Source organism: Onychostoma macrolepis, chromosome 02, assembly GCF_012432095.1.
Source record: "Onychostoma macrolepis isolate SWU-2019 chromosome 02, ASM1243209v1, whole genome shotgun sequence".
NCBI classification, from domain to species: domain Eukaryota; kingdom Metazoa; phylum Chordata; class Actinopteri; order Cypriniformes; family Cyprinidae; genus Onychostoma; species Onychostoma macrolepis.
Window position 1 is genome coordinate 6,166,880 of NC_081156.1, and position 25,381 is coordinate 6,192,260.

At 38.1% G+C, this 25,381-nt stretch overlaps 1 protein-coding gene across 5 annotated transcripts in view; it reads left to right on the forward strand.

Annotated features, from left to right (window-relative positions):
• dpp6b (dipeptidyl-peptidase 6b) overlaps positions 1 to 25,381 on the forward strand; it is a 147,239-nt gene that overhangs the window by 78,379 nt on the left and 43,479 nt on the right. For 4 of the 5 annotated variants that reach the window (XM_058751837.1, XM_058751853.1, XM_058751830.1 and 1 more), the window contains one exon: positions 24,348 to 24,462. In XM_058751837.1, coding sequence (XP_058607820.1) covers positions 24,348 to 24,462 — 115 coding nt within the window. Of the gene's footprint in view, positions 1 to 8,567; positions 8,713 to 24,347; positions 24,463 to 25,381 lie in introns of those variants that run through there. The other variant, XM_058751859.1, reaches the window with a different exon arrangement.

Below are 25,381 nucleotides of genomic sequence, written 5' to 3' on the forward strand. Positions count from 1 at the left end.
GGGTGATAATACCCCATAATTACAACTAGTTTGACAAAATGCTACAATGTTTGGGTTCAATACGAGGTGCTAATTATATTTCTTAAAATGATTGTGGGATCACACTGAAAAATCATCAGTACCTCCCACCAACAAACTGAGAAAATGTTGCTTGTTTATTTGATCGTGTTGAACATAATTAAGTTAAGTGATTTACAGTCACATGTACGATGGCATGGAAAAAGACTGTCATGAATTATGAAAGAGCAACGCTACATGTGAGGTTAAATATCTTGGTGCTGTCTTGCAATAATCTTGGTGCTTATCTTGCAATAAATAGTAAACATTCCTGTGATATATATAAATATGGAGGCAGAACAAATATTATTGTTACACATGAGGAATAAAAAGCTAACCAATATTTTATGATTAATTCAGTCATTTATCAGCTATTGTTGTATTTACTGGTTAAAAGGATAGTTCAATCAAAAAAAATTTTGGTTTTATTTGCTGAACATCAGTTGTTCTTTTGGGCCAATTCTTGTTAAGAAAGCCAGTGATCCAGTTTAAGAAACTGATCTGGATCATCAGCTCACTGATTCAGTGATCCATTCGGGGCAGTTCTCATTAAAGGGAAAATGATCTGTTTTGTTTTTGTTTTTGAAGCTTGACTGGTAATGTGGGTCTTTTGGAGTCATACTACTTTTAGAGACTACTTTTATGGTGTTTTTGGTTTTGTTTTGTTTGATTTTTGGTCTATTCATCAATGGTTTCAGAAGACTTGGGGTCTCAGTCAGCTCACTAGTTCTGTAGTCAGGGCATTGATCAGGCAGTTGGCCATTTTAAGGGCAGTGCACTGCAACTTTCCTTGCCTGAAAACCCCCACAATGCACCATGAAAACCAGGAAACATTGATGTTCACTGTCCTCACTTACCAGAAATTGTCACATTTCCGAATCGCGAAACATGAAACGCATTCATGTGGCAACTCAATAAATGACTTAAAATAATATGATAGAAGGTTTAAGAAGACAAATCTTTTTATTTATTTGTTTATTATGTAAATATGCACACACATACTGTGTGTATATATATATATATATATATATATATATATATAAAAATTACGTGTACAGTATGTACGTATTTACATTCATATATGATTTATATTATATATAAATATAGCCTAAATATTTTATATATAAATAGAACATTTTTCTTAAATATATACATGCACGAGTGTGTATTTATATATACATAACAAATATAAACCGTACACACACACATAAATTATGTAAACACAAACGTTTATTTTGGAAGAGATTAATCATGATTAATCGTTTGACAGCACTAATTTCAGCTCAAATACACATTGCTAGACAGATAGTGAACACATCTAGTTCTTCTTCTTTGATCCCTAGCTGGTGCTTGGTTTAGATTGTTTCCTCAGACCGTACGCTGCTTTGGGTGCTAATGGTTTCCAGGTTTCATTTACAAGACACTTCCATCCCTGGGGGTTCATGGCCATGGACCTAGCCTTATCGAGGTTGAGCTGTTGGTTTCTCAGATCCTCTTCAACCTGTTTGATCCATATTTTCTTTGGTGCTGCTCGTTGGACCTTCCACTGGACAGGTTGATTTCACGTCATTCTACATTCTACTGCCCTGTTGAAAAAAACAGCATATGGTGAACACATCTAGTTAACACTTATAATAATTAATATTCGGCTGAAATGTTGTAAGGACAGGTAAAACAGCAGCATAAAAGAGCATAAAAAATCATGTCAAAAAGATATGGGTCCTGCCTGTTGTTGATTAATACCAGCAGTGACATTCTACAATGTTGTATGTTCATGTTGTACGTAGTCATGTTGCTGGAAATGGATTAATCACTGTCCCAATGCTTAGTGAGCCAGGGTCCTTACCAGTGCCCGGATTTGTGTACACCATATACTGATTCAAGAGCTCGGAGCCGATTGAGACGCACCCTTGGAGATATACTACTTTTAGAGACTACTTTTACATTTTTGCTTGACTGGTAATTTTGGTCTATTCCTCAATGATTCTGTAAGACTTAAAATATGGTACATGAGGCATACTACTTTTGTGTGTGTGTGTGTGTGTGTGTGTGTGTGAGTGTTTTGTTGTTTCCGGAGCTTAACAGGTATGGTCTGCACTGTCTGTACTGTGTATACAAAAGAGCTGCTTTTATTCTCAATGAAAAATGAAAAAAAATATGATGGTGTAAGTAAATGATGACAGGATTTTCATTTTTGAACTATCACTTTAAAGCTAAATACATGAGCTTGCTTTTGAGCATCTTAGTAGGCTATGTCAGTCTCAATATGATTAGGAGATCTCCATGGAGATGACACGTTACATCTGAAAAGCAGCTCAATGGTTTCTCGTGGATTGGAATGTGCTGTGACTTGATCGCTGGTTATTAAAGATGTTGGAGAATCTCAGAGAATCTGACAATAAATACTGCTTCCTCAATTGCAGCAAATCAGTTTTAATTCAGGTTGTAGGCTACAAGAAACACATCTTGAACATCTTTCATGGTTAACATAATAATATAAACTAATTCTAGGTGAGCTAACAGATTAATGACGGATGTCAGAAACCTTATATTGCTGCAAGCATATCTGTTTGTCTTCTGCCTGAAATAAAACAGTCAGCTGCTGCAAAGGTCATCCCGAAATCAATAACATTTCAATTACAAGCAAACAAGACTGTGGCATATTATGCCCCGCAGTAGATTTCTTGAGAGATCTCATTTTGATGCTTTCTCTGTGGTGTAAATATCAAAATATCAACCAAATAGCATTTATTTTAAAGATAGATCACAAGAATAGCTTTTGAGCAAAACACATGATAACACAAGATTGCCTTTTCAAAATGAAGACCTTGTGTGTTTAGATCATGTTCATGTTCATATATAGTGTTGAACTACAGCTGTAGTTACTCTGTTAGGACACCTGTATGAACTTCAGGATAAATGACCGCATACATCCACTAAAAATCACCAAAACACTAGATGGTTTCACTGAGGTCACAGCAAAATTGTCTCAGAAACATAAAGTCGGTTCTGAGAAAAGCTATAGCATCATTTGTTTTGTGTTTAATACAAAGACATTCACACATTTTTGGTCTGACTTGAGTGTCTAAGTACTTTTTAGTCCCACTGTATATAATTAAATCTCTATATTTTGGACATTTCTCAAAATACAGACGACTTCTTGTTTCAGGAAGGGTTCAGTTTTCGTGTAACTTAACCTGAAGGATATCGTACTGGAAAACAAAAACTCTTCCTAGTGACACTCAAGGTCAAATATCCGTTTACAACCATGTGAGGCTGTAATCCAAGAACAGAGAGCCAAGGATAAAAGAATAAGAAAGAACAGATCTACACACCAGTGGTCACCATATACACCATTTTCCTATATACATGCTTTTAATTGAATATTTATGATATTTATGGAGTTTTCTAATATTATGTATAGGGTTGTAACGATATACCGGTATGACGGTCTATCGCGGTTTGAACGTGCACGGTTATCATACCGTAAACAATTGCATATCTTCGTTTTTTTTTTTTTTTTTAAATAATGAAAAAAAAAAAAACATCTCACCTGCGCATATGCAGTTTATTTCGGCTGCTTCACTCTGCATTCACGTGGCTGCTTACACGCACTTGCAGCGGAGGAAATGGCAGAGACAGAGATTATATCTAATCTCCATCCCCCACCGAAAAAAAGTTTAAATCTGCAGTATGGGAATACTTCGGATTTAAAAAAAAAAAAACGAACGCGGGGTTGTCCTTGAGGACGGATCCAATTGGCAAAAAATGTGGACGCAAAGTGGCTTTAAAATCAGGCAATACATCCAACATGTTCGCTCATATTCGCGGACACCATCCCTCCGTGCAAATAAAGGTATGTCCAGGGGCGTAAATTTCATCTGACAGTAGGGGGGGACAATAACCATAAAATTTCTCAAGAACAATTTTTGAAGGGGACACAAATAATACAGCCAAAATTGTACTTGTAAGGATAGATATGTGTACACAGCGTGTGTACATAGCATGGCGAGCGTGTTTAAATATGAGTTCCATGGTTCACCACGCGGTCATATTATAATTATTATTTTGCGTCATCCATAGTATTTTAGGTTTCGTCTGAAACCTAGTACGTCTCTTTCGCATTAATTCAACCGCATTAAACCCACTGATCTGCCACTTAACATCATATTGAACGAAACCCAACACGTAGGTCTACAATATTAGCCTAATATCAGTTCACACACAGGCTTATCGCCGTGTTAGTTGTAGTGGGTGACAAGCTACGGTATTAAGCTTGTTAACCTTATAATCGCTCATAGAAAATACATCGGATGTCATAATTTTTTTATCATGACTAATTTATTAATGATCCAGCATCATCTTTATTAAAGAGAATGAATCATTTCACCTGATGTTTAAAGAGAATAAAATAGCCTTGACAGCCTACTTACACATAACTAACTTGCTCTCTCTCACTGGACTCGTGTGTGTGTATCGGTAAAAGAGGAAAACAGGCCGTGGACCAAACCACTGTGAGGAAAGGGAGGGGGGAATCAAAACATTTCTGAATTTAAAACGTTTTTTTGCGTTTATTTTGATTTACTACTCACACATTATTTTAAGTATATGTCCATTATATTATTTTCAATACACAGAGTCGCTTGTAATGATATTTTTAGGGGGGACAAGCCTCAGATAGGGGGGGTCCTGTCCCCCCGTCCCCCCCGGGATTTACGCCTATGGGTATGTCGCATTTATAACAAGTTAAAAGGCCGTATAATTTCCGCGATGCAGAGGGAATCCTGGTGCAGTCGTGAACATGTGATTTACAGTATAACGTTAACGAGGTTGTCACGTAAAATGCACAATCTGATGCATGGATAAATCAAAAGATATGCGTGGCGCCGTTTTATCTACTACATACTGAAATATGCATGCATGACACTAATGGTGTTTTCAGCGTCTACATAAACATGAACATCAGCAGAGCTGCTCTGAGAGAAAACCTAAATAAACAATTCCCAGTTTTATTTGAGACAAACCATTGTCAAATACACTCTGAAACTCAAAGGTCCGCTACAACCTGTCAAAATAAAAGTTCAATTTAACTTGAAGTCATGACAGAAATATATTAGCATTGTACATAACAACAACATGTATAACAACAACAACAATAATAAAAGTTAAGTTTTAATTTGATAACATTTTAAAACATTAATTAAAATGTTAAAGTGTGATTATAGATACACATAAGGCTTATAGCTTTATTTTTAAAATTAAAAATTCACAAGGGAGACTTACTTTCATTACAATGGTTTCAAGTTTGTTGCAATAAAGGATTTGTTCACTCAAATAACTTGTTCTTATTCTTTTAAGAGTCATTGTTACTGATAAGAATTATTGTTTAATATATACCGTGATACCGTGAAACCGTGATATTTTCTGAGACGATTATCATACCGTGAAAATCTCATACCGTTACAACCCTAATTATGTAGTTTTATTGAATTATATAGTTTTATTTAACATTAATGGCACTGATACCTTTTTGACTAAATAGAAATATTGCTTATAATTAACTAGTTAAATAAAATAAAAAATATATATAATTTTTATTCATATTTGAATCAGTGTTTATCAGTGTGAATTAGTGTTTATTTTTATATTTTCAGTATATATACACATACACGTCTCTATATTTTTATCTAGCTTTAGTTGTTTTAGTACATCAGGTTAAACTAAAATAAGAATTGTTGCCTGAAATAGTATTTTATGTTTTATTTCAGTTAAAGGTGCTGTATGTAATTTTTGACTGTACTAAAGCATAAAAATATCATAATATGTTGGCAGATATTTAGGAAACATGATAAGTTCACATACTTTTTCTCTAAAAAATAATGCTACAGCCAGTTAATCTACTTTGAAATGTGCGTTCAGTGTCGGAATATCTGTTTTTGTTTTGGTCTGTGTGACCCTGCCCACTGCCAATTCACCTTACAGTATTTCGACGCCCCGGGTTGCCAGTTGGTAGAAAACACAGTGTATTGTAGCCATGGAAGCCAGTAAACAAAGTAAGTCAGAGGTCACAGATTCTACCCGACCTAAAAAGCCTCGGCATCCATCTAAATAGCTCTATGGACTGAGGCAAAATACACAGATAAATCAACTCATCAATTTACAGTGGCTTGTCACTTTCCATCGTCATTTGCGCTCATTCCCGTTGCATGTGCTCAATCTGGCAACCCGCGTGAGCATTGAGTCTGAGGAGGAGAGAGAGAGAGTGACTACGTACTCCAATATTTTGAATTTGGGCTGCAGTACCCATTTACAACTACTAGCTGTCCATATAACAAACTGCACCTTTAACGTTTATTTTATTTTTATTAAATAAAAAAATGTTTTTTTTAATGGTATTGTTTTTAGTTTCAGTTTCAATTCTAGTTTTAGTTAACTATAATTACCCTGGTAAAAGCTAGCATTTTGACTCCTTGAGACCAACAGCAGGGGATGCTGGGTAATAGGTGAGATTACAGAAGCAAAGGGCAGCTTCAATTAGCACCTCCTAATTAAACGACTGATCTGGTGTACCATTACAACAGCAGATCAGTGGAGCACAAACAGTAGCACATGAGCAGTACAGCAGAGTGTCTTCTGCAGATGTCCTTAAGGTTAATAAATGGAGTTTATTGTGTGGGTGGAACATCACAGATGCAGTATCATTTAACAGCTGCTGTGCAGGACGCACAATGATGCTTCCTCTTCAACTAATGCTCTGCCTCACTGTATGGATGCTCCATATACTTCTGCACCAGACATGGAAAATGTGACATTTTCCGAGCGCAGTCGAGAGGGCTTGTGTCTGTTCAGTTATTAGATCAAAAGCTCTCAGTTGCCTCTTCAGTCTGAACCGCATCACAGACAGAGGGCTTTCTTTAAACCTGGCCTCTTATTGCGTTATGTGTCCTGCGGTGGCATTTTTTTCAAAGGCCTCTCTGACCCTTGTGTCAATGGGCTAATTGCACCTATTGAACTTATTTGTGTCTTCATAGAAGGTCCTCTAAAGTCCAGCAGGATGTTGTTTCATATGAATGGCATCAGATGGATGTCTGACTGGTTAGCTCTGAATCTGATCCTCTGACAGCATGCATTCTTAATTTAGAACTTAACATCGATTATATATTAATGGCTTGACATAGATTCATCCTTGATGTGCATGGAGTCTGTTTCATATTGCTGATGTGGAAAGTTCACTTGAGCTAAAAGTGACCAATCAGAACTGACCGAGTACAAACACTCAAAGCTTTACACAGATTTTAGGTTGATATGCATTTTCAGATTTCTCATTTGTATTAGTACTTTAAATTTTGACGGCAGAATAAATCATTTTGCAAAAATGCTCAAAAATGAATTTAAAAAGAGCCTTACCAATAAATCTAACTTTATTTAAAACAAAATTTTGTGTCTGTGTTAATTGATATAAAGCTGAAATAAATTTAAATATAAAATAAATGAACAACATTGCCTTGGCAAATAACTGCAGTAAAATAAGTTTAAGTACTAAAAATACTAAAACTGAAATAAAAATAAATGAAAGCTAAATAGAAACAAAAATAAAAACAAAAGCCTATAAAAACATCAAAAACACATAACGCAATTACCAAAACTTAAATCAAAATTGAAATGACCAGTATTTCTTAGCCCTACGCCTTTCATCTGTCCAATACGTTTAAAGTCTTCTAAGGAATAGGGTGTAGGGACGATCATCACACCCACATGAATATAAAGCCTGATCTCATGACGAAAACGTACATGTGGGAACTTCTTTGCTAGACGCGAAATGCATAGCGCCATGTAAGTTTTGTGACATTTTCAATGTGAAATGTCCACTGAGTGGTGCTAAAAGAGTGTTCATTTTTTTCCCCCAGAAAAGATGTACGTACATTTGGTACGTTTTATGTGACTTTGGTTTTGTAGGTGTCATCGCAGTTCTGACTTGAAATGTCCGTTAAGTGGCGCTATAATCTAATGCTTCGTGATGTTTTAAAATAACATACCATCTGCACTAAACCTAAACCTATCCGATAGTATGAACAAAAGCGAATGTGACAGAAAAACACAATCGCAAGCATGCCGTTTTAGCTTGTTTTTCGATCTCTCATCTTTCAGCTTTATCATTTCTGTTGGAAAATGCAGCGATATTGGTACGTATTTCTCATTTTGCAAAAAAGTTCCCACAGGTACGGTTTCGTCATGAGATGCATAATATTTTTCTAGTTTAAACTGAAGCTCTGTTTAGATTAGATTGAATTCAACAGCATTTGTGAGTAATTTGTCTCTGATTTAGCCTGGCTGTGACCCTACAAGGACACCCAGGAAATCCCATCCGATGAGGCTTAACTGATGCACCTGTCCTTCTGGCCAGTGACAGTTTGTGTTTCAGCGCAGCATCAGTCGATTGAAATCACTGATGTCAGTCGTGGTTCTGGCCTCGGTGAGTGAGAAGCCCCAACTTCGATCACACTCTCCGTCTCATTTCATCGCTTTCACTCGTTCCCCTGGAAACAAGAGCTCAGGAAAGATACGTTTCATCCTTCACGGCGAGTTTCTGTCCTTGTTCTTCTGAGGCAACAAAAATAAAACCTTCTTAGTGAGGAACACCAAACCATGGATGAGGTTTGTAGGCTTTTATCCTTATTGCAAGAATAACTAAACCTGGGATTTTTGTCTCATGTACAAGAAAACAGGGCTTGAGAGGTTTTTAATAGGTGTGTGTTTCATGAAAACCCGAAAACCCACAGGAAACAAACTTTCCGGACTGTTTGAGCTTCTGTAATCTCACATAAGGTGAGGCTCTCCGTTCAATCGAAAGGTCAGAAGTTGAGATTGTAGTTTAGAAGGACAGAGATGCAATCTTTGAATTTCATTTGGAGAATTTCTGAAACCTGTTTCTTTCACACGGATCCCGGTGGAAATCTTTTTAATACTGACGCAGTCTCCTGCTGAGCCCCTAAGAACTAAATCCCTCTTGTTGTACAAGATGAGAATGTTTTCATGTTTTGCTTCTGAGCTTTGTTGGACAATTACATTCACCCTCATGGGACAACACAGATTTCTGCATTTGTCAAATAGACAAACAAGCTACTACAAAAGGGATTATTTTGAAAACTCTGATGTTTGAAAGCCCTAGATGATTCATTGTAGGTTGCGTGTGCGGTAAGTGTAAACTTATTAGTCAGAAATATTTGTATGCATTTGATTGTTACTGTGTTTAGTTATTTTAACAATGCACTGCTATACAGAGACAAAAAATACAGTATCATATCACATACAGGTCTTCAGTTTACACTTCAAAATCACTGTTATGGCTGCTGTGTTGCCCTTATAAACATCTATATCATATTTAACATAGTTATAAATATAAAAAATATATATGATATGTTTCATATTAAATCATATTATATTTAAGATAGGTAGAACTGCAGTTTTGCATTGCACATATAAAACATTTTATTTTAAACATAAACATATTTAAAACAATTCTATGATTTCATATATATCTTACAACAAATTATTTATCGTATTATGTTTAAATAATTTACATTTTTTATTTGCATAGATATAGCTGTTTGTGGTATATAAATAGTCTATGTTGACAATGCTGAGAAGTAGCTAAAAATTAATTGCACCCCCTGATGACATTATTTGTTTGCAAATTACAGCACAAAGGACCACAAAATTAGTGCCGATCACAATTTGCACATATTCATGAAAATATCCCCGGATAATGAAATGACAGCCTGCAGAAACTGGGAATATCCCTTCTTGTATCTGTTCACTGGCAGTTTTGCTTCAGGGAAATACTGCTGATGTTTGTGAATCTTGCACATCTATAATGTATGCCGAAGTAATGTTCATAAGCATTTATATTTTTATATTTAGCAGATGCTCTAGTCCAAAGTGACTTACAGTGCATTCAGGCTTTACATTTTATTAGTAAATGTTATCTATTACGTGTAATGAGAGCAAATCTGCTTTTCAATTTTATCTGAACACTAGCGTGAACATTATCCAGCCTGTATATTTCAGCCTGTATTTGCTCCCTGTTATAATCAAGGTTGTCATTGTTATTTAACCCATCTGTCAAACGAGCATTATGTTTTGCCCTGCCTGCCTCACTGCAATGTTTTGTACTAGGACAATAGATATCTATATGGCCCTATGAAGTCATGGAGAGCTTTATTGTGATAGTGAGAATGAGAAGATTCAGCATGTAAAAACAGCAGCTGAATATGAGATGAAATGTATTATACATCTATATATAGCCTATATTTACAAAAGAAATACTGTAGTTCTGGTCCTGGAATCTGATTGGTTGAGCAGCGCTGATGTAAAGTCCAGCAACACAGTTTGTTTCTTTGTATGGTGAGGATTTTTCAGTGACCTGTTTTGTAGGTTACATTGTTACACCAGTAGATGGCGACAATTGATACACTGATTCATTCTAGAACGATCCAAATGGCTATCTTTATGAATTGTTTTGAACTTTAAAGGGATACTCCACCCCAAAATGCAAATTTGGTCATTAATCACTTACCCCCATGTCGTTCCAAACCCGTAAAAGCTTCGTTCGTCCTCGTAACACAATTTAAGATATTTTGGATGAAAACCAGGAGGCTTGTGACTGTCCCATTGACTGCCAAGTAAATTACACTGTCAAGGCACAGAAAAGTATAAAAAACATCTTCAAAATAGTCCATCTGCCATCAGTGGTTCAATCTGAATTTTATGAAGCGACGAGAATAATTTTTGTATGCAAAGAAAATAAAAATTAATGACAAAATTAGCATTTTGGGGTGGAGTATCCCTTTAATCTTTATGAACACTCAACCAATTCATTTGGTACATTTTTATATATTAGTAGCATATTAGTTTGTTTTTACCCCTGGTTTTTACTCTTTGGTGACAGCCTTTGGCATCAGCATTACAGAATAAGTTACATTTGTGATGCTTTATTATACAGTCACATGACTTGTTTCAACAAAGTCGCATCTTTGTTTAATACACACCAATGAATGTATTCGTTAAAATGTTGCTGTTGTAATTTGTGCAGTCTTCCTCAAGAGTGTACTTTAAAGGGGACCTATTATGCAAAAATCACTTTTATAAGGTGTTTGAACACAGTTGTATGGCTGCAGTGTGTGAAAACAACCAGCCTATAATGTTAAAAATCCACCAACTAATTTTTTTTTATAAAACTAATAAATCATGAACAGTCTCTCCAAAAGAGTGGTTTCAGATTCTCCCTCTGTTCATGTCACCGAGGGGAAAAAGTCCCGCCCATTTGTGACGCTCTCTGGCCTATTAGCATAAACACAGCCCTGAGTGAGAAGCTGCGGTCTGCCAATGTCAGCACCAAAGAGGCTTTACAAGTGTTGTGTTTTGGGATACACTAATGAACATAGAGTCGCCATAATCTCCCCTCATCTGAGCCGAGGACACTGTGGGTAAATTTAATTTCGAAGGAAATATCCTAGAAAAAATCAATAACGTTCCCTAAATGTTTAGGAATCAATACCAGCGCTACGTGCGCGAACGTCAGCTCCAGACAAAGTAAGTATCACGCGTTTGTTTTCCAAATTGCCTTTCCGAGAGAGCTTCTTGGCACTCTGTAAGGCTAATTGCTAAAGCTATCATTATCTCTGCCTGTTTTCACTGATGCTGCCTTCAAGTGCTGCCAGAATGATCGTGAATAGGAATGTGGTAGTTAAAAGTTGCACATGAAAGCTATGTGAGTCGATTGCTTGAAGTTGTCGAGCTCATAATCAGAAGTGGGACTTATAAAGTTTGTGAGAGCATGAGACCAGCTATGTTGTTATTTTTATCCCGCCGTGCTCCCCGTCTGTGTAATTCATGAACGCGAATTTATTATGCACAGTACAATCAGATAATAGACTTTGAAACAGAGTATGTTTTCTGCAAAGATAACAGGTTTGTAGTGGAATGTTTATTTGCAAAGGCTAGCACTGCTAATGCAGGAGTTTGAGCTCTTGAAGCTCCACCCTCTTCTCTGGGAGCAACAGCTCATTTGCATTTAAAGCAACATTCTCAAAATCAGTGCATTTGGGCTCATACCCAAAAAATTGGCAATTTTAACAATCTATAAAAATTTATCTGTGGGGTATTCTGAGCTAAACTTTCACATATACGCTCTGGGGACATCAGAGACTTATTTTACATCCTGTAAAAAGGGGCATGTTTTAAGTGATAGATAATGCACATTTTGGGATATTTAGCCTATAATCATCATAGTGTTTCCATTCAACATTTTATCTGATATCCCAAAATTCATATAAAAGTACACTGAATTGTAAATGTGTAAATGTTTGACATCAGAAAGTTCAGTATGGGTTTTTGGTCAACAAATGCTGTTTTTGGACTGAGCAGGAAGTTTTAGTAATGGAGTTGATGAGTTAACTAAAGTTCGGGAGCAGGGCCACGCCTCAACCAATCAGCTCGCTACCCGTCAGCTAATTATGCAAACCTGACCTTCTCTGAACTGTTTGTCTCAGTTTCTTGTCGGACTCACTCACCATGGATCCAGAGCTGCAGATTAACCCCTCCGACTCAGATGACGATCTATTCGGAATCAATTCTTCTTCACCCAGCAAATCTTCTCAACAATCCTCACGCAGCCAATCTTCACATCGGTTGCGTTCCGCTGTTCAAATCCCTCAGCCCCGTGAGCATTCTCGTACAAGTTCATTATCCGAGATTTCTCCAACTCCGACTCGGCCAGATGTCCACTCTCCACCATACACGAGAACTACTATCCGCGATCGCGATAGATCTCACAGGCACGGAAGCAGGCGCGACCGCTCTCCTCGCCAACAGCGTCAAGATCCACCCACCCGCAGTCCTCGCCAACGCACTCACGGCAAGTCTCCCGGATTAGAGAGTAATACCAAGCAACGGACCGTGGCTCTTCGAAGCCAGCGCGATCTCGTTCCCCGCCAACAGCGTCTAAATCCATCCACCGGCAGTCCTCGCCAAAGCACTCACGGCAAGTCTCCTAGACCAGAGAGTAATATCAAGCATTGGACCGTAGCTCGCCTACAGCGCGCTCTCAAGGATAAATGCATCAACTTCAGCCGTTATGATAATAAATCACGACTTTTTCAACTTTACTCAGCATCTGTCAACACTTCTCTAAATGTAAACTCAGAGCCCTCATCTCTTCCGGGATCCTCACGGAATCCTCTCCTCGTCACTCATGACGTCAATACTCAGCCTCAACAACGACCTCAGCAAACAGCACCTTGCGGCGACCAAATGCAAAAGCCACCAACACCAGCTCCTTCCACCTTCGAATTATCACAGATAATTACATCCTTCTTATCATCCTTATGTTCACAAACTGCCCCAAATCCTAACACTTGTTCATCCTTTCATCCCACCATCCATTCCTCTACCCTCCCTTCAGCCGTTAATAGCAATACGGCTTCTGCTACTTCTGGTTCTTCTCTACTTACTAACCCAAACCAAGTTTCCCTTGCAGCAAACCTGGGAACCATTCCTGCCGGTGGGTCTGTTCAACCTCCTTCTGTACCTTCTGCTCTTCCAACTAATCTATCCTTTTTCCCCTCCCTCCTTACCTTCACTAACCCCTCCCTTTCCCAATACCCTCTGTTCATGCCAATTAACAGCAGCCCATATACTCTGGCCACAGCAACACCACCTCCTCAGCCAGCTTCATCAGTTCTTCGGCCTTCCCCCGTCTCCCCAGTCTTACGTCTTCAGATTCTATCTGGTAATTACATCGATCTAGCCCACCTTCTCCAGCCATCCCTCATAAACATCAGCCAGCCTAGAGAGCTGCAAACCAGCCAAGGCATCATGCAGCTTAGCCACACTATAAATTCTCGTTCTAAAGACCTTACCCCTACCGAATTTGCTTTAGCCTTCGCGATCTACCGAGACATAATTTGTTCTGTCTACCCAGATCGTAGGACCGAGCTAGATGACTACCTATCAATCATTTTAGACATGGCCGTACGCTTCGGAGGGACAGGCTTCTTTAACTACCACGTTCTTTTTGCCACTCAAGCCGCAGGTCGGTTACAGCAGTTTAACCAAGGGACATACTGGGGCACCCTCGATGCCGAACTTTACTGTCGCATCTTTGCAGCCCGTACTTCACTCTCCTGCGAGCTTTGTGGAGCCCCATCACATCCTGCCTTCATGTGCACGGTTATCACCCCCCTTAAATCTCAGCCGTCTTCCTCACGCAAAATACCCGTTTTCAATAGACTGTCCTCGGCAGCTCCACCTCTTCCTATCAATCCAAAACCCCTTGACATACGCCCCACAGTCAACCTTCCAATTCCCAAAAGTATAGATAAAAGAGGACGGCCGATTCTATACCAAGGAGGCAGAATGGTATGCAATAACTTCAACCATCTCGGCTGCTCACTCTCTAACTGCAGACTCCTACACGTCTGCTCCTTCTGTGGCGATGCCCACGCCAGGAATTCCTGCCCCCATAACCCAACCGCTTTACCTGAATGACTACTAAAGTATCTTGGCACACCAATCAAGGTAAAAGCCCTAGCCACTGCCTTATTAGACCACCCTGACAGAGAGTTCGTAGATTTCCTTACTAATGGATTACAAAATGGTTTTCATCCAGGGATGGAAATAAAGCCAGACACTTCTCATATCTCCCACAACCTTCAGTCCGCTCTCACTGAGCCAGACACCGTCGACACATTAATAGCTAAAGAAGTCCAAGAAGGATTTATGATAGGCCCATTCAAAGAACCTCCATTTTCTCCATTTAGAATCAGTCCCATCGGCATCGCCACCAGAAAATACTCTGGGAGAAAGAGGTTAATAATTGCCCTTTCCTCCCCCCACGGCACATCCATACCTAGCATTAATAGTATCATCCTAGCCCCAGACTTCTCTATGAAATACGCATTCATCGACCAAGCAATCACTCTTATTCACAAGGCAGGCCACGGTTCATGGCTCTCAAAAGCAGACATCACCAGCGCTTTCAAAGTTATGCCCATTCAACCAGAATTCTGGCGTTTCTTCAGAACTTTCTGGAAAGGAGCTTATTATTTCGCAGTACGCCTCACTTTTGGCTGCAAAAGTAGCCCCAAGATCTTCGACTCCCTCTCGGAGGCCTTATGTTGGATTCTAACCAATAACCACAAGCTTCCCTATGTCCTTCACCTTCTTGACGACTTCCTCATCATTACACCTCCATCCACACCTCCACACTCAGGACTATCTACTCTTGTTCAAGTCTTTTCCGAACTGGGCGTTCCCCTTTCAAAAGAAAAAACCCTAGGGCCATGCACTTCCATCGAGTTTCTAGGCATCACCCTAGACTCTATTTCTTTCCAAGCGTCTCTGCCTCCTGAGAAAGTACAACGCATTTCATTGCTCCTATCAAACTATCTTCTAGCAGATAGGTGCACGAAGCGACAGCTATTAGCCCTCCTCAGCCACCTTAACTACGCCATCAGAATAATTCCCCAAGGGAAATCTTTCCTTTCCTACCTACTATCGAAAGTTACAACAATCACCTCCCTTCATGACAGAGTCATTCTGGACGAAGGCTGTAGGATGGAAATGCACCTCTGGTAGCAATTTTTGTCTTCATGGAACGGCATATCCTTCTTTTATAATGACTATGTCACACAGCCAGAAGACATTCAGCTGTATACAGATGCAGCACCTTCCACCGGCTTTGGCGGATACTACAGTGGCCGTTGGTTCGCTTCCGAATGGCCACCGGAGTTTAGCCATCTCGTTCAGCAATCAGACTCGCCCCCATCCGCTCTTTACGAAATGTATCCAGTTATTATAGCAGCCATCCTTTGGGGGCACGAATGGTCCAAACATACCATACTTATACACTCGGACAACTCAGCAGTGGTTGAAATCATAAATAAAGGCAGATCTCGTTCCCCAGCCATCATGCAATTAGTTCGCAGACTGACACTAATATCTGCCCAACACCAGTTCCTCATCCGAGCCGCTCACATTCCGGGCTACCTTAATAGCATAGCTGATTCTTTGTCTCGTCTTTCTTTTCAGAAGTTCAGGATCTTGGCTCCAGAATCAGACATCCATCCCACGCCGGTTCCACCGTTTTCTGCTACCATCTTCAACTAAATTCACATCTGGAAGACCTCTCGAATGCTTCTCGCGAAGCTATCCTCAGCGGCCTTGCCCGTAGCACCCTCTCATCTTACCTAACTGGTTGGAACTGTTTTAAGGCTTACCACTTTTATTACCAACTTCCGTTTCCCCTAATGGATGCTTGGTCCATCTGCAATTTTGTCACACATGCCCATTGTAATCAAATCATCCGAGCCTCCACCATCCAGACTTACTTAGCCGGAATCAACTTCATTTACAAACTTGCAACTGGGGAGCGATGCCACTCAATTTCCCATTCCCATGTTTCCATGCTTATCAAAGGCCTACGGAAACAAGAACCAGCCACCATAACTAGATGCTTGCCACTAACTTCTGATCTTCTGAGCCAGTGTATTCGCACATTACGCTCAGGCTACATGAGCCCCTCGATAGACCGAATGTTAGAATGCATGTTTCTTCTCGCATTCTTCGGCTTCCTGAGGTGCTCAGAATTTGCCCCTTTGACTTCCGCTTTCAATCCTGTCATCCATCCTAGCCTCTCCGACATCTCTGCTCATACTCCAGATTCGCTCATTTACACTCTGAAGAAAAGCAAAACCGATCAATTCGGAGAGTCAACTCCTGTTTATATATTTCGCTTCAACTCCTTCCTCAGCCCCTAAGAGCCACTTTCGGAGTATGCTCATTCCAGATATGCCAATAATTCCTCTCCTCAAGATCCTCTCTTTCTTACAGAACATGGGAAAATGGCCACGAGATCCTGGTTTAACAAGCACTTTCAAAAGGTTCTCAGCGCCTCCGGCATATCTCCTAAACACTACTCCATACATTCCTTCCGGATTGGAGCAGCCACTATGGCCGCCAGCGCAGGCATCTCGGACGAAACCATAAGAGTCATGGGTCGCTGGTCATCTGAAGCATACCGTCTCTACATCCATAACAATCTTAACGATCTCCTTCAGGCTCAGGCCCACATCAGCTCGTTCAAACCTTTGGGGGTCTTCTAATAACCCAACGTATTATCTACAGAGACGAAGCCCCCACTCTAAGTCTCTCTCAACAAGACTTCCCTGATCAGCCAGTTCAGAGAGTCATTACACCCCATCCCTTCCAATTCCTTTCATCCTGTCTTCATCGTAATAAAGTATTATCTGCATGGTTGATGCGTGGTCCTTGTTAGTGAAATGGAGTTGATGAGTTAACTAAAGTTCGGGAGCAGGGCCACGCCTCAACCAATCAGCTCGCTACCCGTCAGCTACTTATGCAAACCTGACCTTCTCTGAACTGTTTGTCTCAGTTTCTTGTTCCCACCCACCCTTCCCCTCTAACTCATCCATCCTTCCCCTCTAATCCATCCATTCATCCCACTTCCTCCCCCCTCCTCCCCCTCCCTCTTCTCCTTATATCTTTAAACATCCCGCATCTCTTCCACAGGTTGCATCAAGGGGGGACTTCTAATAACCCAACGTATTATCTACAGAGACGAAGCCCCCACTCTAAGTCTCTCTCAACAAGACTTCCCTGATCAGCCAGTTCAGAGAGTCATTACACCCCATCCCTTCCAATTCCTTTCATCCTGTCTTCATCGTAATAAAGTATTATCTGCATGGTTGATGCGTGGTCCTTGTTAGTGAAGTACATCAAATATGTGACTCCTCAAAATACGACCCATTTTTATGCCCACTGTTACAAATAGGTCACAGGTGTAGTGCAGAAATAAGCTTCAAACACACCATTCATTAAAACCGGCATCATTCCTTCTGCATGCCTTGCTTTAGTGGGATATACAGTACAGTGATAATTGATTTCAAGCCATTATATATTTCATTTCCTGAGATTGATTGCTGGAAAACAGAAGAATATCTATGGAAAAACTGCAAAATTGTACAAGATTAAGGTGTTCACAGTCCTTTAAAAAGCAGACTGAGATATATGAAATGCATGAAATTAAATCTGTGGATGTACTTGAATATAATGGCAAAGCAAAAGTACTGTATGTCCTACATTTTATACTTTGATTTCCCCATGGACCTTTTTCATTTTCAAAGCATGAAATAAAAAGATTTGATCGGTGATGGTGAAATTGTGTACATTGGCTCATGTGTAATATTCTGTGATATCACTCATTAATTAAGCAGCTGTTGAAATTTGGTATCCTTGTTCTAGACGGTTCCAGCTCAAGCAAACGCCACAATGCTGCTTTTCTCTTCGTCAAGTCAAAGCACACAAACTGCTTCATTTTATTTATCACCGACAGCGTTCTTATCTCAGACGAGTTCAGCATGAAGCTGTTGCTTTAGTGTTGAGAATATTGGATTCTGAAATTAAAGATGACTTGCCTGATTTGCCTTGACATTGCGTCTTTTGTTTGTTTCAGATAAACATTTCATTTTGAGATTGAGCAGAATGCAAGCGTATATGCAGACGTTACACACATGCAAAGAGACCGGCTTGGTTTCTTTCGAGACTTCTCGATGTTAACACACTTAAGGTTGTTTTTTAAAAATATTAATTAAATGTGAACTGTATATTTGCTTATTACTACTTTTATTCAACCACTTGACAAATTTGTTAACTTTTCATTCATATTTAATGTTAAACTACATGTTTACATTTTCTATAGAAAACTAGAACACAGCCACAATGCTGTCATAAGGTCTTATAGCTTGCTAGGGTGTACTAGGTCTATGCTAAGTCAAAATAACATATCTACAGTGTCAATTTTTTGTCTTTTTTATCATCTTTCAGGTGAATATCCTAAGTCTGATCACCTTGAGAAGTAATAGAGCGCCTTAGGCATCATTCACGTCTAGGATTGGGATGAGCTACACACCAAAGTTTATTACCTAAGGTTTGGTGTTTGTATGCGCAAAAGCAAAATTTTCAAGGTGATATTTCAGCTGCTGTATTTTTGAATTCATCTGTGTGAATTGAAATGTGAGCTGTCAGGCTGTTCAGTGAGCCATCTCGTGTGCAGAGGTAATGGAGACAATCAACCTTCAGTTTTACAGGGACGTTTCACATTTGAAGCGGTCCTTGAAACTAGCTGGGAAACAATGATCAGTGTTATAAACCAACTAATGGTTGTTTGCGAGAAATTGCATATTCTTCTTTCATGGGCCATTCAGGGCCATTTCATGAGTGAATGCACTGTATGTTTATTCTATTTAATCTGATCTGTGAGGAATGGTTAGATTAACCGTAACACACTCACTCGCTTTGTTTTTGAAAGAAGTCTCTTGTGGTCAGCAAGGCTGCGTTTATTATTATTATTTTAAAGATCTATTTAAGAAGAGGTTTGGATCAGGAAAGGTCCTCAAACCGAGATTTGAACTCGGGATGCCCACAATGCAACAGCGTTATATATCAGTGTGCTGCACACTAGGCTATTGGCACCAACCAAGGCTGCATTTGTTTGATTGAAAACACAATAGCAACAGTAATTTTGTGAAAAAAATCATTACAATGTATTACAATGTAAATGAAATGTTTTCTATTTTAATATATTTGAAAATGTAATTTTTTCCTGTGATCAAAGCTGAATTTTGAGCATCATTACTCCGTGTCACATGATCCTTCAGAAATCATTCTAATATTCTGATTTGCTTCTTAAGAACAGTTCTGATTATTATCAGTGTTGAAAATAGTTGTACTGCTTCATTTTTTATTTTAATTTTTTTGTGGAAACGGGGATATACATTTTTTTCAGGATTCTTTGATGAATAGAAATTTATTTGAAACAAAAATCTTTTGTAACATTATAATTGTTTTCACTGTCACTTTTGATTAATTCTTTGTGTCCTTACTGAATAAAAGAATTCATTTATTTAAAAAAAAAAAAAAAAATAGTACTGACACCAGACTTTTGAACGTTAGCGTGCAGGTTAGTGTGATCTTTAAAAAACATTAAGTAGTTTGACATAGTTTTACTAAAACATTATTCCAATTTAAAGACTGAACTGGTGATAGAAAAGTTATGGAAAATCAAACCGTGCAGAAGCCCTGATGATGTTTAACCCTTTTAAAATGAGTGCTATGCTTTTATTGGTTGCTTAAAGTATAATCAAATTAGCTTAAATGTTTATATTACAATAAAAAAATATAATATTTAGATATGTTTTCTGCACATTCCATGTGTCTCTGTCTATAGCTAACGATTGAAATATTGTGTTTTTGCATCTCTTAATGCAAAACTAATACCATACTAGTTAATTTGAGGTGACCACCTCACTCACGCCTCATGCATTATACTTCAGTTTGATTTTAGACTCAGAAATCAGAAATTGTGAGTTTAGCAAATAGACACCAGATATAACACTTGATCTTTATTTGGACACAAACAGATTTTTCAGCATTTAGTTGAAGATGGTGTGTTGAGATCTCTCATCTGTTTGTGGCTTGTCTTTTCCCAGTGCATCTGCAATATTGTTATCACAGCTATAATGGCATTTCTGTTTCATTAGCAGTAGTTTTGGAAATGCTCCCATAGCAAAGAACTGCTTTAATTGGGTGCTAGATAGAGAGGCGTTTGAGCGCATCAGATTTTTTACATCATTGGGGTCAGATGAGATGGTGGTATTGTAATTAAAGCTAACTGCTGTGCATTACGGTTTGTTCGATCTTGTTGAAATAAGCCAAAAGCATAATTTACAAACCCACTCTCAGACATTAAAGCACAAAGCCACTCAAATCAGTTGGTCTTATTACTAATAATTGCGTGGATTATTTCTCTTTTATAAAACCAGTCAGTGTCATATTTACTGTATGTCTGTGTGTAATTTTAGTTGTCCCTACATTTTTTGTGCATTTAGAATAAATGTAAAAGCTATTGATGAACCAAATTCATGCTTAGGCACAGTCAATGACTGAGACCCAGTGTGTTACAGTGATTTTCAAAAATTTTATTATTTTAAGTGTACAGTAAATAACCTAAAAATTAAACCTTGATTAAACTGTTTTTAGTTCTACTTTCTACTTTCATGTTGTAGCTAATTCAGCTTTTGTTTATGGTGAAAAGTCCATCAGGCCAAAAAACTTATTACATTGACCTACAATAAATAACATTTTGGTTTATGTCTAAAGAAAATGTATTGTTCAGAAGTCACCACTGTCTGTTATGCACTTTTTAGGCCACTCTGAGGTTGTTTAATTTATGGGGGAACAAAATCTGTATTTCAATCCCTGGGCTTTTACTCTGATCTTGAAATAGACCAGCACAGTTCAGAGTTCCCTGGTGGCTCCAAGCCAGACGGGAAGCTGTCCTGGGCAATCACAACCCTCCTGCTCCCCTCCACCAGACAGACGTCCCAGCAGCAGCAGCACCCTCACGCTAGTGCTCCTCTGACCTAATGACTAACTGCATCATCAACTTCTGCATCACACAGCCAGCAAACAGACTTGAGCATAAGCAAGGGAAATTCACAGTAAAGGGAAGAGTACACACTATCAGTGTTTGGTAGTGAAACCAGTACCGCCGCTCCCTATACGCAGAGTATGCAGTTTGCGTAGGGCACCAACTTCCAGGGGGGCACCAGTTGCTCAAAAACAAACAAAAAATATATATATATTTGTGACGCGCCATTCCCGCATCAGTGCCCGCGCCTGCCCCCGCTCGCACCTCATGTTTGCAGCTGAATGTATGATCATAATTGATGGACAACTATGTCCGTGAAAAGACATCAGCAATCGGCGCCAAGAAAAAATTTAAATAAAAAAGATGAAAACGAATCCGTGTGTCACTTCCAGGTAGGCTATTCATAATCCTGTGAAACTTTTTTGGGTGTTGAGGTTAATAATGTGTTTTAATGTCGGTAATAATTTCACCACCACCAACACATCTAATATTCTCTCCGAGTTTCCATGTTCCCTTACGAAACTTGGCTATGGTTTTAACACTAATAAAATTGTTCTTGTAGCCATGGTAACCGCAAATTAACCATGGTTTTGTTACTTCAAATAATAATATACAAAGAGATAATATTTTTTTGTGGTTATAAAAACAAACCTAAGCCAACAACAGCCTTTAAAATGACGTAAAATGCATTATATAAAAACAATGAGGCAACCCTGCTGAAAAACATAGAACCATCACAGAAAATCCTAATACCATCACAAATGAATCACAAATAAATCATAAATACCATTACAAAAATTACAAACCGTCAACTTTTAACCATTAAAACGTGGTTAAAAATGTAAAAGTGGTTTTCTGTTGTGTTTTGTAACATATTCCATTAGGATTTACTGGTTTTAACAAGCCAGCCACCAACAGAAGGTGACCAATTACCAGCAGAGACCAACAGGGTCCATTACAGTTTCCATTAAAACCAATGCAAGTCCCATTATAACCAGTAAAACCAATACACATTTTGTGATGGTGTCTATTTATTATTTATTTTTTTTTTTTTTTTTTTTCCAACATTACATGTTATTACAAATGCCTGCAAAGGGAGCCAAAGGCCTGGTAATTGCTGCTGTTATACTTACAGGACAATCATACCCTTGTTTAATAGGCTATTGACCAAACATTTAATTCAGATATCCACTTAATCTTTAATTTTTGGCCACCTTTTTGCTATAGATGACATAACCGCTATAATTTCAACAAAAAAACATGTGGACATCAGAACCCTTACAAAAATTAATTATGGTTTTTGTAGTAAAACTGCTTAATTTTCTTTTGCGTGATTTCTGAATGCTTGAGACCATAAATCAATCAGACAACTGTATTACTGCCATAGGTAACTGTCTAGAGCTACAATTGTAATTTGTAAATAATAGAATTTAATTACAATTTATTTACTTTTATATTTTATTAAAGTTCTATTTTGACCCCTATAATAGTTTTTTTTTTTACTTCCATAATATTTGAGGAGGGGCACAACAATACAATCCTGCTTAGGGCACCCATTTAGCCAGCAGCGGCCCTGAGTGAAACCACATAATAATATGAGCATAAATGTAAAATAAAGTCTTTGATTGGTGCAGTTTCCTTGTTATAACAGCCTACAAAGTCTGCTGTTCACTTTGAATGCTTCATAGAACATAAACAGATGTGTCATCATTGCATGAGTGAACCAGAGCCTATGAAACAATTTTAGACACACAGGTTTGATAGACTGATACTGCATATTGGCCAGACAGATATGTCAGGGAGATGACAAATTGATCTATATCTGAGATACTTATCATTGAATAACTCTGCCCTCTCAGCTACCAGCCACCATGTCAATGCACAAATTGTGTTTTTAAACTTTAGTGAATTTACAGTTGATGTTGTGTTTAAAAAGAAATGTTTAATTGCAGCATATTAGCCTTTATCACATGCATATTGCTATTACAAGAAAAGTAGATCAGTGGCCAATTAAGTAAATATGTATTTATTAATAGTTATAGTTTTATTAATATGTATTCATTGTATTAATTAATATGTATTTTATTACAAATGATTATTGTAGTATATTAAAGTAAAAACGGGTTGTTTTATGATAGTTTGATGGACTTGAGATGGTTGTCAGGTCTTTTCCAGACATTTTTGCATTTTAATCAGTTCTTCAACTTTTATCCATTATTGAGAGTCTTAAACTGAATGTTTTCAGTTGCTTTAAACCCGAGACACACTGCACGGTTTCAGCTGTCCCAGACGAAAGACTGGTATCGTGAAACAATCGTGGCGATTTCTGTGTTCGTGGCTCCTAATCGGTGGTCCTATTTTGTACAGTGAGAGAGGTTCAAAGACTGCAACTGCCAACGTTTACCCTTGTTTTACCCTGATGTCTGTCTGCATATCTTGGCAAGTCTTCCAGTTTTGTACTTCTGTAACTGAGTCTGGATTTCTTTTCCAAAGTAAAGCGTCAGCCATCTTTCCACACCTGCTAAACTCCCATCTGGCTCAGCCTCCTACAGTAGCCACGCCCCAGACTCTTGCTATTGGTTGAGCTGTGATGATTGACAGATCTGAGACCGGGAGGTTCAATGTTTATACTTTAGTGGAAGAGAAACCCATGAATGGCATATTTATAGTAGTCAATGAACAATAAACTGAGTTAAGATGACGTATTTTGAAATAAACCCAAAACAAATCGTACAAAATTCACCTTTAAGCATTTACATGTCTGTTTTTGTGTGTTTGACAGGAGCTGGTTGGCAGTAGCCCTTCACAGAGGAACTGGAAGGGAATCGCCATCGCTCTGCTGGTCATCCTGGTCATCTGCTCTCTGATCGTCACCTCCGTCATTCTACTCACACCAAGTATGTGCTGATGTCTGCATGCACCTCGCATTTAATCATTAACACATTACAGGTCTAATATGCAAACAAAATGTAGTCATGTCCACATTCCTGACATGTGTATATCTTCACATAAAACCCCATTTGTTAGATGTGCAATTGCATAGTATCTTTGTTTATTAATGCACTTAGTTTTCTGGTTTAGATCAAAGCTAAACCTCTAATGAATAATGGGGCTGTAATGTAGGTTATGCTGAGATCTCACTGAGCATACATTTTTTAACAGTGTTGTTTTAGTCGTTTAAGCATTTGGCAAAACATCACAGGTAGATTTTGCATGTTGTTTGCCATCCTATTTACTTTTATGAGAGATAAAACACACTCTCTCTCTAAGCAAATGGGGGAAAATGAATCTCGTGCCTTCTTTGGAGCAGTGTTTCAAAATTATTTAAATTAAGGCAAAATGTGCTTTAAAATAAGGTAAATATAAATATATTTTGTATTTTAATTTGTTCTAAGAACTAGGATTATTTTTATGTTTTGAGAACTAGGATTCTGTAATTAAGGAATTTAAATATTTTAAGTATGTATAATAATTTTACTTAATTATTTTACAAACTACCATCTTTAGTTTCTGTAAATACCCTAGTAAAAAAAACAAAAAACTATGCCATAATTTATTTAAAATGTATTTATTTCATACTAAGTATACTTCAAATCCATTAACATATTTATTGACATATCACTTAAGATTTATTAATCTAAAATTATAACTAAACTTTATTTGAAGTATTTCTTTATTGCACATAATATCACATTTTAATATCACTATTAATAAGGATATGTATGATCTCTGTATAATATCAGTCTTTAAATTCAAGATATTTAACCTGAAATACACTTGCAAAAGATTTCACTTTAGCACAATCAAATATAGCAG